Below are 12,858 nucleotides of genomic sequence, written 5' to 3' on the forward strand. Positions count from 1 at the left end.
TGGAACAGCAACATCAAGTAAGGCCACTCTGAGTGTGATAGGTCAAGACAAACACAGGACCACTCTGCAATTGTGTCTAAACACAGACAAAAGATGACTATCATTTAAACAACAAACACAAACAAACATTCCTCTACCTAAAAAGCTTTACAAAGACACTCAGTCATAGAATTAACTCCACCTCCTGATATCATCCAATTAGAGCAAAGGCCCACTTTCTTAAGCCCTCCCCAAAATCACTTAACACCAGCCCAAATCCTTTCTAATAAGTCCTTACTAAGCTCTCAACACCTTCCTATTGAGATGCCCCATGGTTCTTCATGGAGTGTGTTCTTCTCTCTAAAAGAGTAATAACCCAACTTGTTCATCTGTTCTCCTGGTAGTGTTCAGTTGGAGGGTTTTGACAGACCTCAGGAATGTCACATTTCTCTGCTCCACTCCTATTACTGTCTCTGGTAATCTAAGAGTAGCTTTGATTGGTCCAGGAAATAATCACCAGCATTTAACAAGCACTTACTACCTGCCAGATGCTTTATATGGATTAACTCATTTGATCCCAACAATGGCCCTGTGAGTCTATAACCTTAGCACCCCATTTACAAATAAGGAAACTGAGGTACACAGTTTACAACATTACAAAGTGGCGAGGCCAGGAATCCAAGGCAGCCATCAGGCCGGGTGCTATGGCTCTGATGTCCACTCCGTGCTGCTCCCTGATGAACTGGTGGTCTACTGTGCTCTCCTGCTTCATACAACAGTGTGTAGTCACAGGTCACTATGCCATCAGCCTACATTGGAGGGCACTACCATAAGCAGCCCCAGGAAATCACTGCTGGGCTTCCTGTAAGATATGAGAGAATGCAGACCTACAGCAAAAAGAAAAAAGTCTCCCTATTCACAGTACCTTCTTCTAAGCAGCTGTATTTTTTTTTTTACCCTAAGAAGACATTAATCATCTAATTCAGAGTTTTCAACCTAATTTTAAGAGAGGTATGGTATGATTTTAAGTTGAATAAAACTAACCAAAAAAGGTTTGCCTTTGTGTTTTTCTTTCAATTTTACCCATGTGGTCAAAAAAAGCATTCTTGCTTGGTAGTAATGTATTTGCTTGGTAGTAGCATTTGCTTTTCTCCCCAGAAAGAGGGATACTGAGGCACAGAGCCTTGGAAAACAATAATATCTAGGGACGTTTCAGTAACTTAGATTCATTTTAGTTGTTTTTGTAATTACCTTTCATCTATAGCCTTCTATACTGATTTTCCAGCGGTATAAACTTTCCTTTTAAAATTATTTCTGTATAAATTTGAGTTCATTTAAAGAAAAATGTTAAGTAAATAGCGGCACCAGTGGTAGGAGACCAAACAGGGAAACAAAGATCATTAAGGTATTTTGCAAAACCCTGACTTCAGTTTGCTCTTTGACCTGGATGCTGGAAAGACCAGAGTTTAATTTCCTGGTCCTTGGCTTCAAGGCTTAGCTCCCTGCTCCATGAATTTCTCCTACTCTAACTCTTAGCTCTGTCTTCAGTCTCCTCCCTCAATTTCCCCTCTGCCTTCTTGTCTTGCTACTATATGCTTTCAGAAAAAAATTGGTGGGGGTGGCAGATGACATGATAAAAACTATTTTTCTTTAGTAACACTGTGTTCGCAGAGCAGAAGTGGCCCGGGTTACCCATTTATGAGGTGCAAAGAACTCTCAGAAAGCCCAGCGTGTCTGAGTTCTATGCATTGAAAGTTTTAGTTCTTCAAACTGGGAAGGAACCGCGTTTCTAAAACTGCTTGGACAGCAGATTTCTTGGCTCTTCTCAGTTTAGAGTAACCCTGAGCGCTTTTTCTCATAAGAAATGACAGTGAGTTAAAGTTATTTCAGTGGAAAAGCAAGAAGATGACCCAGATGAGCTCTCCTCCCCCTTTTTAGCTATGCAGCATCTTGACCTTCAGTCCACTTCTCTCCTCTTTCCAATCCGTTGGAGTGAGGAAGTTCTTGGGGACTCCAAGGAGGCAGCGGTGTGTGAAGGGGGTTGGTAGTGGAGTGGGTAGAGGACAGAGATGGAGACCAGCTCCGGGGATTGGGAAGGGGATGGGCAGCCCTGGAGAATAACGCCCAGGAGCTGGGACTGCGCGCCCCTGACTCCCGGGAAAGCCCCGCAGTCTAGAAAACTGGGCTTCGAGTCTCCAGCTCTTTGAAGAGTTCTCAGGAAGTTTGGGGGAGGGGCGAGCCGCTCTCTCCTGTTCTAAGCGCGCGGGAGGGTGTGGAGGAACGACAGTGGCAGCAGGTCCCGAAACTGTCACATTCCTGCCCACGGGCGGGGTCGGCTGCTCCTGGCGGGGTCTGCGGGGCGCAGGCGACCGGAGAGGGCAGAGCGCACCGGCCGGCATGGAGGGACTGGTCCTGTTCAATGCGCTGGTCACCCGGCTGCTGTTCTTACTGCACTCGCTGGTTGGGGTCTGGAGAGTGGCCAAGGTATATGAGGAGCCGAGGTACTGGCTGCTTGCGATGCTCACCCTCTTGCTCTTTCTGGAGACTGCGCTCACCCTCAAGTTCAAGCGCGGCAGAGGCTACAAATGGTGAGCACACCCCGGGAATGGGAGGGCGCGGAGTCCCCGGGTTGCCCGCAACGACGTTGCTCGCAGGTAACCCAGGAGATCACCCCGAAACCCGCCGAACCTTTACTCGATTCAGATCCCCTTTGTCCTCGCTTGGAGCTCAGGAGGAGCGCGAGATGCTCGCGCGTCTCTTGGACACGCAGGAGTGCCTCAGGGTCCCAGGGCAACACTAGGAAGGCTCGAGTCACAGCCACGCGTCACCTAGGTTTGGCAACTTAGAAAATGAGGGGAGGAAAACAAGGGAAGCGCTTGCCTGCTCTGCAGAAAGTGCTCCAAATGGGGGAGTCTTGTTGCAAGAGGGTGTCAATGTGCCCTGCTTTCTGAATTTTGGGCGTGTGGGTGTGCGCAGGTTACTCTGCGTGCATGCAGGTATGGGAATGCCCCTCGCTGGGCATCCGGGACTTTGGCAAGAGCTTGTGTACATGGGGCAGCGATGAAGGGCAAGAAGACCCCGCCACCATAGCAGTCTGTGCTTTCAGCCGTTTTTCTTCCCTCCAGCCCCTGGAGCCCGGACATGGCACCAGCTTCAAGTGTCTGGGGTTGGATGCTTCGGAACTTGGTGAATGTTCAGCCCATCTTCTTTCAGACGGGCTGCCACGCTGGTGGAAGGACGAGCAGGGGGTGGTTCAGGCTTAACCTCAAAGTGCAAGAATTACAGGCTGGGTGCGCTGCATTATTTCCTCCCCCAAAGACTTGAATGACAATAGAAGAAATGAGAAAGATTCTCTTGCCATTTACAAAGAGCTTCCACCTCCATCCCACCGCTCCCCGTAGATTTCATCCCAAAACTTCTCCAAGATAGGCCTCTCCTTGAATTAATTTTTAAAAACAGCAAGGATGTGTTTTCATATGTCAATCCTTTTACAACTACTTAATTCTATGAGAAAGAAAAAAAAGCATTAGGCAACGCAAGAATTATGCACAGTATGGAATTATAGTTAGCCACCATATTAAAAGAAAGAAAACGCTCTCTGCAGTTCTACATATCAAACTACAAAAAACTGTACTTCATGATAGTGCAGGGGGCGAATATGTTGTCTCTTAAAATGATGTATATCTTGGTTAAATTTTTCACTGTTGAAAAATGTCTAAAATATTTTGCTGATGTTAAAAATAATGAGCTAGATTTTAGCTATTGACCTAGAAGGATGTCCAGGGTACGTTGTAAGAAAAATAAGGTTCTGGGAATTACATATGACAGCTGGGGTGGGGTGGATTGGAGTGGTGGAGAGATTGAATTAAAAAGGAAAAAAGAGAACTCATGGATTTGGTCAACAGCGTGGTGATGTGGTGATTGTGGGGAGGTGGAATAGGGGATGGGGGGATAAATGGTAATGGAAAAAAATACAATAAAAAAGTAAAAAGAGGGCTTGTCAAAGAACTAACATATATATCAGCTGAGTACATTGTCTATTTACAAGTCAAGAAGAAGAAGAAAGAGAAACCCTCCCATACTGAATAACAGTCAAGCGAGTAATGCCTGAATGGTGCACTAAACTCTGCACACACATGAGGTAAAAATTTCTTTGCTGGAACATCAGATCCATGAAACCCCTTTAGATTACCCTGGGCCAGTTTGAACATTGTTCTTTTTACTATATTTGGCACCTGGCTCCAAATAAATGAAATCTACAGAAATCATGGGACAATAAACAGAGTTATAGAGGAAAATGTGAACAAAAATTTCTTGAAGTGTAGCAAACATATTACACTTGTCCAAAGAATGTTTCTTTAGCTATCCTTTGGAAAGGAAAATGGAACTGGAGCTGCTGAGCTCAGCTGTCCAGGGACAGGCAACATTACATCAACACTGAAAACTTGCCAGTTGGAGAAATTTGACTTGTTGGAATTCTATAGGATAGAGAAGGGAAGCCAATGACACACCCCTTGTTAAGTGCAATAAATGTGTGCTGGTGGAATTTGTTCCATTTCACCTATTGTTTATTAACTTCACCTGCCAAATTACTTATATTTCTGTAAGATAGAAATTCGTATCATTTTGCTTTATTTTCTGTTAACTGGGCAACAGTCCAATGGACCTGTGAATTACCGTTTAGGTAAAATCAAACAGAAGACAGATAGTATTTCAATTGCTTTCTAGCCAATAGTGATAAAATATTCCTCAAGGTTGTGACAGATTTGAAGCGTGTTCATTTGAAAGTAGACGGTGTCTGAGAAAAAGTAGAAATCTAAGTTGGATTTACTCACAAAAATACAGAATTTTAAGTACTAAGATTTGTTCATCGAAATTTGAACAATATGAGGTAAATATAATTGAGTTCATAAAATATTTCACCTACTTGGTCACCTTTCTTCATTACTTCTCTTTCCCTCTTCGTTTGTTAAGAGCAGTCAGACAACTATTTGTTGAGTTGCCTATTTGTAAGCATGATGCTATGCTAGCCACTACACAAGCAGGCAGATGGAACAGAAAACAAATACACTCAAGACATTAAAATAAAAGGTAGCATTTTGATTAACTGCCCAAATGCATGGGAATAATTATGACTACTTAGCATTTGTTAATTTTTAGGCTCTTTCAATGTTTTATACAGATTATCCTGTTTCATACTGATAGAAGCTACAATTATTTTGTTTCTGTTTTCACCCATTTTTAGATGAGAAAACAGAGGCATGGAGCTGCTTAATCACTTTACTTAGGATCACTTGGTAATTGAGAGAGGAGGAATATTAAGACTCCAGCAAGATAGAGGAGAAAAGATATAAAGAGGAATACTGTCTTGGGAGGCAGAGCAAGAGGGGACTTTACGGCATTGATCTGTAGCAGGAAAAGTGGAGAAGAGACAGGAATGCAAAGGCTGTGTATGTAAAGGACATCCCGAGGTCAGTGAGTGTGGGGAAACTTGAGCAGATCCCTCTGGATCAAGTACAGAGCCTTATCATTCTTCATTCAACAAAAATACCTGGAACATCTAATATGTTAGACACTGTTTGAGTGCCAAGAATATACAGGCGAATAACACTGGTAAAACCCTGCCCTGAGAGAACTCATATTTTAATCAGGGGACTCAGGAAATAAAGAAGTGAATAAACATGTGAGCAAATGAGTAATAATAAGCATGGAAACAAATGAATTATCAGCACTATGAAGGCCTAAATGGTACAGCTTATAGAAGGGTGGAGTACTAGGGGAAGGTTCCACTGGGTAGTTAGAGAGGCCTCTCTGGGGAGAAGATATCTGAGCTGTCTGTTAAAAAAAAAGAAGGACCTAGACATGGGAAGAGCCAAGGAGATGAAAAATCGAGAAAGGGAAGAGCTCAATGTGCCTTGGGATGTTTCTGACATGCTCCTAGAAGACGGATAAAACACTGACTTTTTCTATTCTTCCTTATCTCTTCTCCTCCTCATGTATCCTGCCTCCAAGTAAAAAAAAAAAAAAATCTCAATTTTATATCTTTACCATATCTCATTTGAAACAACATGTTTTAGAAAATGTATGGGTGTCTCTCAAATGAAAATGAAAAAGATAAATTAGGAATCAGAAGAGATTCTATCCTAAATTAATTTTAAATTTAAACTAATTTTGTAAAAACAAGAAACAAACAAAAAAAACTCAGTGAAATCTCTTTTGATCACTCAACTGTATTTAGGTGGTTCAATAGCATAAATGAAAAACCTAGAGTTAGAAAATATATGAAGTCTAATCTTGAACAAGTTTTGAGTAGTATAGGAGAAATCTATGATGTAATTCTACAGTATTCAAAACTATGTATCTTCCTCTACCAAAATGGTATAAAATTGCCAGAAAGGAAATTGGGTAGTAAAAAAGCACTCTTTTTCCTGATGATATTTTTGGATATCAGAGAGGATGAAATGGAAGGATTGGGAAGAAGATCCTGTGATTTCCATTTGGCCAACTTGGGCACTGAGAATTCTCCCAGCAAGCTGCCCATATTTCTTGAAATCTCTCTTTAGCATTGTAGTTATTCCAGTAACACTTTCCACTGTACATTGGTTTTATCCACGCCACCTACACTGTGTGTCCAGAGTTTTACAATTATCCACGCTTCCTACACTGAACTCTGGTTCTACAATATTCACTATCTTCGCATGTGTTTGTGTGTGCGCATTTATTTCCTGAGCCTTGAGCTCAATGCAAAAAGGTGACTTCAATTTTGTATCCTTTTAGGAAGCACATGTGAATGTTACCAGAAAATGACTTTGTTTCTAGTGAGCTGAGTCATGGTTTTAGGAAGAAAAGTCTTATACTACCTTGAATTAGTACGACGCTTCACTCCCAAGAAAAAGTCATAATTTTTAGATTTCATAATGGACTCGGGATCAAAACCATAATTATGTCTGTGTAATGGGACCCCCTAAGAAATTCAACCTTTGAACGATGTCCTTGTTTTCTCCATGATTATGTTCAACTGAGACATTCAGAACTGAAAATTAAGGTTATAATATTTTGTAACTTCTTTACTTGACTGGGAGAAAAACAAAGTGCAAATAAGTGTGGGCAGCTCCCATGAGCAGTATCAATCTATCCCTGCTGCTAAATTCCATGCATTTCTCCTCATGGCAGTGGGATTATTATGCCCACAGAATCAGGAAAAATCTGAATCATTAACTTCTTTTCTGACAATGGAAAATTCATCTTTACATCAAGCATTATTCTCTCCCTGTGTATGTCCTGCTCTACTCTGAAAGTAGTGGTATTGGGAGAGTTAAACCTGGGATGTATATATAAATCATTTTGTTAAAGAAAACCAGAGGCGGGAGGGGGAGGAGAATAAAAGAGGAAAGAAGGGGAAGGGTCAAGTCAAGGAATGTATGAAGGACCCATGGACAAAGCAATCGGGAGGGGTAGGGGGAGGATTGAATGTGGGAGGTGGGGGTGGGGAGGTCAGGGGAGAGCAATGGCAGAAAAACGGCCACAACTATAGTTGAACAATAGTAAAAAAATTTTTTTAAATAGATAACCAGGGCTTTATAAATTTTTTTTTTTTAGTATACAGGTACCAAAAAGAACTTTTTTGAAACTCACATTGAAATAATATTAAGGACATACAGCTTGTTAATATAAAATGTCAAGGTAGAAACAAATGTTGTTTATTTTATCTGAATATAAGCCTGCAATCCATAGTTGCTTAGGAAAGGAGGGTGGGTTTTATCTTATCTTCCATTTGTCTGACTGACCTCAGAGAGGTAGCTGGTATACAACTGATTCAATGTTGTTTACTTATTAGAATAGATGTCAGTAATACTTAGGAAAAAAGAAAAAGTCCTCCTTACCATCAGTGCTGCTGTCAACTCTGGTTGTGTTTTGCAGTGTTCCTTTGCTTTTTTATTTCCCTGATTGAGCCTCCTGTCTCACACATATGCTTGATCCACCTGAAATAGACTCTTAATAAATTGGCTGTGCCATTTACCAACAGCCTGTTAATAATAGATATAAGAATATGATGAAGGTGATAGTGATAGTGATAATGGAGGTGGTCACAGGTATCAATTATTGAGTACTGACAATGCTTCCAACCTGCTCTATATTCATTTTCTCATGCAATCCTCACAATGACCCTATGATTTAGTTTACATCTTTAGCACCATTTTACAATGAAGACCTTATTGCCCAGCAAGGTTAGATTGTTTATCTAAGGTCACAGCTAATGATAATAAATCACAAAAACAATTCGTAGCTTCCTGTGAGCACTCAATTTTTCGAGCCAGGCCTTGGCATTTCAAGCATATTCACCACGATAGCCCTGGTGGTACTGTTCTTGCTCTTACTGGCAAATGAGAAAGCTAAGGCTTAGTGAAGGAGTCCCCATCCCAAGATTAAATTACTGAATGATCTGCTGTCAATAAACAACTTGGATTTTGCCTGTGGACAGTACAACTTTTTAGTGTCAAGGATTCCCTAGAGTAGAGAGTCACAATATATTTTTCCTTTTCAAAATGAAGTAGGTAAGTCCCAGGTGACCTGTTAATGAGCATTGGGATAATTTTGCTTAAAACAAAATGTAGGAAAGTTCTGACTACATAAGCAGGCATCCTTTTAAACCAAAAAGGAATGTAATAGAAAACAGAGGAGGGGAAAAACTCTAAATTGTCTATATTTTTGGCCCTAAAGTGAAAAACCAATCTTTTCTATAGAACAGAATTAAATACCATTGTCTTTTCTAGAATGAAATAAAATAAAGCCTTACATAAATAACACCCATAATGCATTTTACTCTCCAGAGACCATTAACATTCCTGTAGTCATTAATGCTTATGTTCACTTATTCATTAAACAATCATTTATTGTACTAGGTGCTATGGTGATGGTCTTGAAGGAATATAAAATATACGCAGTTATGTGAGAACAACACTCTGAGTACCAAGTGACTTTCCATAAATTAAGTTCCAGAGCGCAGAAAGGCTGCAGAATAAAGATACATTCAGTATGGTAGACTTGTTAGACAAGGACAATTTCTTGTAAATGATTTATTTACTGGCCTTTGAAGTAGCTGGTGGTTTTACAAGAGTGGAGAGAAGAGGGAAGGGCTTTTCCAGTTGAGGGAATATCATGATGGCAGTACTTAAGGTTTCAGTTGGAACCAATTCATTTAGGAAGATGTCAGGATTTGCTTTGCCTCAGAAATTTTATGAGAAAAATTGTACATAGATCCTAAAATTGATGCATATTTTGTTCCTGGAACTAGTTTAATCATACTGGAGTATACTATTGAGATTTGAATGTGGGTAACTTCAATTTTAATAAAGCTTGTTCTTGATTTAGATATCCTCTTGGAAAATTTTACATTAAGTGAAGTATATAGTACTACTACAACTGATTTACAGCATAATTTGGGATTATGACTGTATTTTTAAAATGGGCAAAAACAATGAAAATTATAATTAAGAGTCTTAATATTCGCCTTCAGAAGTAGTTTTTCCTTCAACAAAACATAAATGTGGCCATTCTGTAAGGGGTTTGGAAGTATAGAGAACGATTTCATTGCAGTGAGTATTCCCAACCCATTTGTAATTGCTCCTTGTCTCTTCTGTTTTGGTCATTCGTCTGCTCCCTCATAAGATCACAACAAAGCATTCCTGTCATCTGATGCTGGCCCCTATTAAAACATACACACTCCATACTTAATTCTCCTTTTGGGGGTAGTTCTTCTGAGCTTATGGCCATTTAGTTGTGACCTCCCTCCCTCCTTAGCGTGCAGACACAGGCGGAGGGATCTGGGGGTGGTTGTGAGGGGCATTCTGATTAGGAAGACAAGCGGGTGGTGGCTGGAGTCAGATTTGTGACTTTGCAGGTGTTGAAGGGTTGTGTGTTTCGGTAGAGCACAGGGTGCATGTGGAGGGGCTGAAGAGATGTACATGACGTGTTGAGGCTGTCGTACTGGCTACGCTTTGCCCCTGCAGTCATACAAAGCCGTTGCTGAACAGCCCAGGTGGAAACCATGGATGTGAAGGCCCACTCAGAGAAAGCAGTCTTGGTACATGTAACGAGAACAGACAATTCTTAAACTCTTCGACAGAGTGTAGGGCCCCCATGAAAGGGTAAATGGCCTACTTTTTTGATTTTCATGAAAGTAGGCCTATTATTATAAAGCGCTCCAGAAATTTTATTGAGGACACTCAAGTCAGTTTAATGCAAGATTTTGAAACTTACGTCTAGTATCCTTACAAGTCCACTCCCCTTTGTAGAGTACGAAATACTGAGAAATTAAAATCGCAAGTCACATTGAAATAATTTTTGGAATAACATTTTTGCTTCACTTAAATCTTATCTATTTTCAGTTTTATGCATATGTTTAGAAGACTAGAATCTTCATTGTTTGCAAAGAAGAAATCTAAAGAGGCTAGTTGGTAATATGGTTAATTTTTCTCCTATTTGCTTCTTTTTATTGTTAAATGTTTCTAAAATGAACAAATGTTATGTTTTCATAATAAAACAACCATAAGTGTCATTTTTGGAAGAATGAAAATGGAATCCTAATTCTAGACTAATGGTGAGTTGAAGTAAATATAATTTCATAGCAGGGTTAAATTGCTAAATGTCATGACATAATCATTTTGTGAAAAACATTACAATTTGTTGAAATGACAACTTTTTATGATAAATAAAATTTTATTTTTGGATTAAATGAACTGAAAAGAAATACAATGGGTATAGCTCTTTAAGAGCTCAGAGCAGTACCTAGCATGTAGCAAGACCTATAAATGTATCTGATTAGTAAATTAGTCCATAAACAAACAAAGAAAAAATCCTTTAAAATGGTGCTCTTGCTGGGTACTTTAGAAAGAATTGGTATGTGGCTATGGGCTGTGCAATAAAAACAAACAAAAATTTCTGTGGTGATAAAGGATATCTTTAGGAAGGTTTTAATTTAGAAAAAACATATCTTAGCAAAGGCAAAGTAATTTGGCATTAAAGTATTAATGTTGGGCACCTTCTATATTCTGATAAGATAGTAATTGTAATTAGTATTACAATTGTAAGATAGTATTGTAATAAATGAGTTTCTAAGAACAGATATCTTATTAGTAATAGGGTATTCTCAATTTTGTATATATTTTTCACTTGGATGTGTCTTATTCATTTATTCATACATTTACCAGTTTTTGTTAGTCTATGAATAGTATATCTTATTTTTATAAACTAGTATCCAGAAACCTATTTTAAGTTATATTTTAGTTGATTAAGCTTGTCTATAATAGTAGTCTTCATACAAAGTCTACCTTTTTAAAAAAATTGTATTTATTTATTTTTAGAGAGAGAGGGAGGGAGAGAGAGGAGGAGAGAAACATCAATGTGTGAGAGAAACATCGGTCGTCTGCCTTTTGCATGCCCCTACCAGGGACCTGACCTGCGACCCAGGCATGTGCCCTGACAGAAATCAAGTAACCTTTTGCTTTGTGGCCAACGCCCAACCAACTGAGCCACATCAGTCATGGCGGCATCTCCTTACTTCTGATGTCATTAAGACGTGATGACTGAATAAAATGATTTGGTAGCTGCTGAGAAAGGCCACCCAATTTCATTAGTTACATAGAGCAAGGTAGGATGGAGCCTAGCTTTCAATTTTGAAAAGTCATATTTCTCTTTGGTTCCAAAAATGAATTGCACAAACAATGCAGTATCAAAAATATAGCAAACCTTCAAAATAATAAGTAATGGCTAAAATGTCACCTTGAAATATTAAATCTTTCATAGCAGCAAAACAATACTAAATTCTACAAGAACAGAATAATTAGTTTTCTTCAGTAAGCCTTCTGATAAAATCAATTCGTGCTCCCATTTCAAGAAGAGGTTTCTAGTCAAACCAGCAGCAAAGTTGTAGGAAAGGTAAGTAGGAACTGTAAACCAACCACAGGCTTATCAAATCACTCTATATTTGTAGGGAGCCCACCATGTATGACGATGTGTGGAAGGAGATGAGGATATGACAAGCAGACAGATGCAGCTCTTGTGCTTGTATTACTTAGCATAGCTGGGAGACAGCAATGCACATGCGTGTGTACATATACATATATGCATATATAACTATAAATTTTGAGAAACACTTGCAGCAAAAAAAAAAAATTTGGGTTAAAAGTAAAGAGTGCCAAGGGACAAGCATAACAAGGATATCTAATTTAGATTGCAGGGGTGAGGAAAGTTTTTCTGTAGAGTCCATCCATATAGCTTACACGAACAATGAAAAGGAGATAATTAGGTGAAAGATGAGAGGTATTTTAAGGGAGAGGACTAAACAAGTATAAGTGAAGTCCTCAGTTAGGAAGGCACTAAGCTTTTTTCCCAGAACTGAAAGAAAAACACTGGCAGAGGAGCACAGTGAGGAAGACTGGCAAGTATTGGAGCCCAAGAAGTAGGCAGAGCCTTGATTGTACAGCATTTTGTAGGTCATGAGGGAGGGGCAAATGGCCCATGTGAACCATGGCTGTATGACTGACAGTAATTGCTTTAACAGTGTGAAGTTAAGGCATAATGATGTCCTCAGCGGTACAAACAACTTCCCTTGATTCCTGGAGTCTTAAATAGGTTTAGTTTTGAGAATCATAGTTTAAAAACAGGATTGATTTTAATTGTTTGAAGACAGTCTTCTAAATGGGTATCCTCTGGGTCCTCTTTCAGCCATGAGTGTATTTGCAGAGCTAAGTCTTTGTAAAGCAGTGACTCATGTACATAACACACACTGTCTCATTTAATCCTCACCCACCCACTCTATAAGGTGGATATTATTATCCCCATTTTATAGACAAGAGTACATAAAGTCTCAGGGAAGCT

The 12,858-nt window shown here is 39.5% G+C and overlaps 1 protein-coding gene across 1 annotated transcript in view; it reads left to right on the forward strand.

The window, feature by feature from the left end:
- The first annotated feature begins 2,376 nt into the window (after positions 1-2,376).
- Positions 2,377-12,858, forward strand: part of TMEM26 (transmembrane protein 26) — a 31,746-nt gene continuing 21,264 nt past the window's right edge. The window contains exon 1 of the mRNA XM_054572447.1: positions 2,377-2,567. Coding sequence (XP_054428422.1) covers positions 2,377-2,567 — 191 coding nt within the window. The remainder of the gene's footprint in view (positions 2,568-12,858) is intronic.

Source organism: Pteronotus mesoamericanus, unplaced genomic scaffold (assembly GCF_021234165.1).
Source record: "Pteronotus mesoamericanus isolate MK-2021 breed Mesoamerican mustached bat unplaced genomic scaffold, CSHL_Meso_final contig_24, whole genome shotgun sequence".
In the NCBI taxonomy this organism is placed as follows: Eukaryota; Metazoa; Chordata; class Mammalia; order Chiroptera; family Mormoopidae; genus Pteronotus; species Pteronotus mesoamericanus.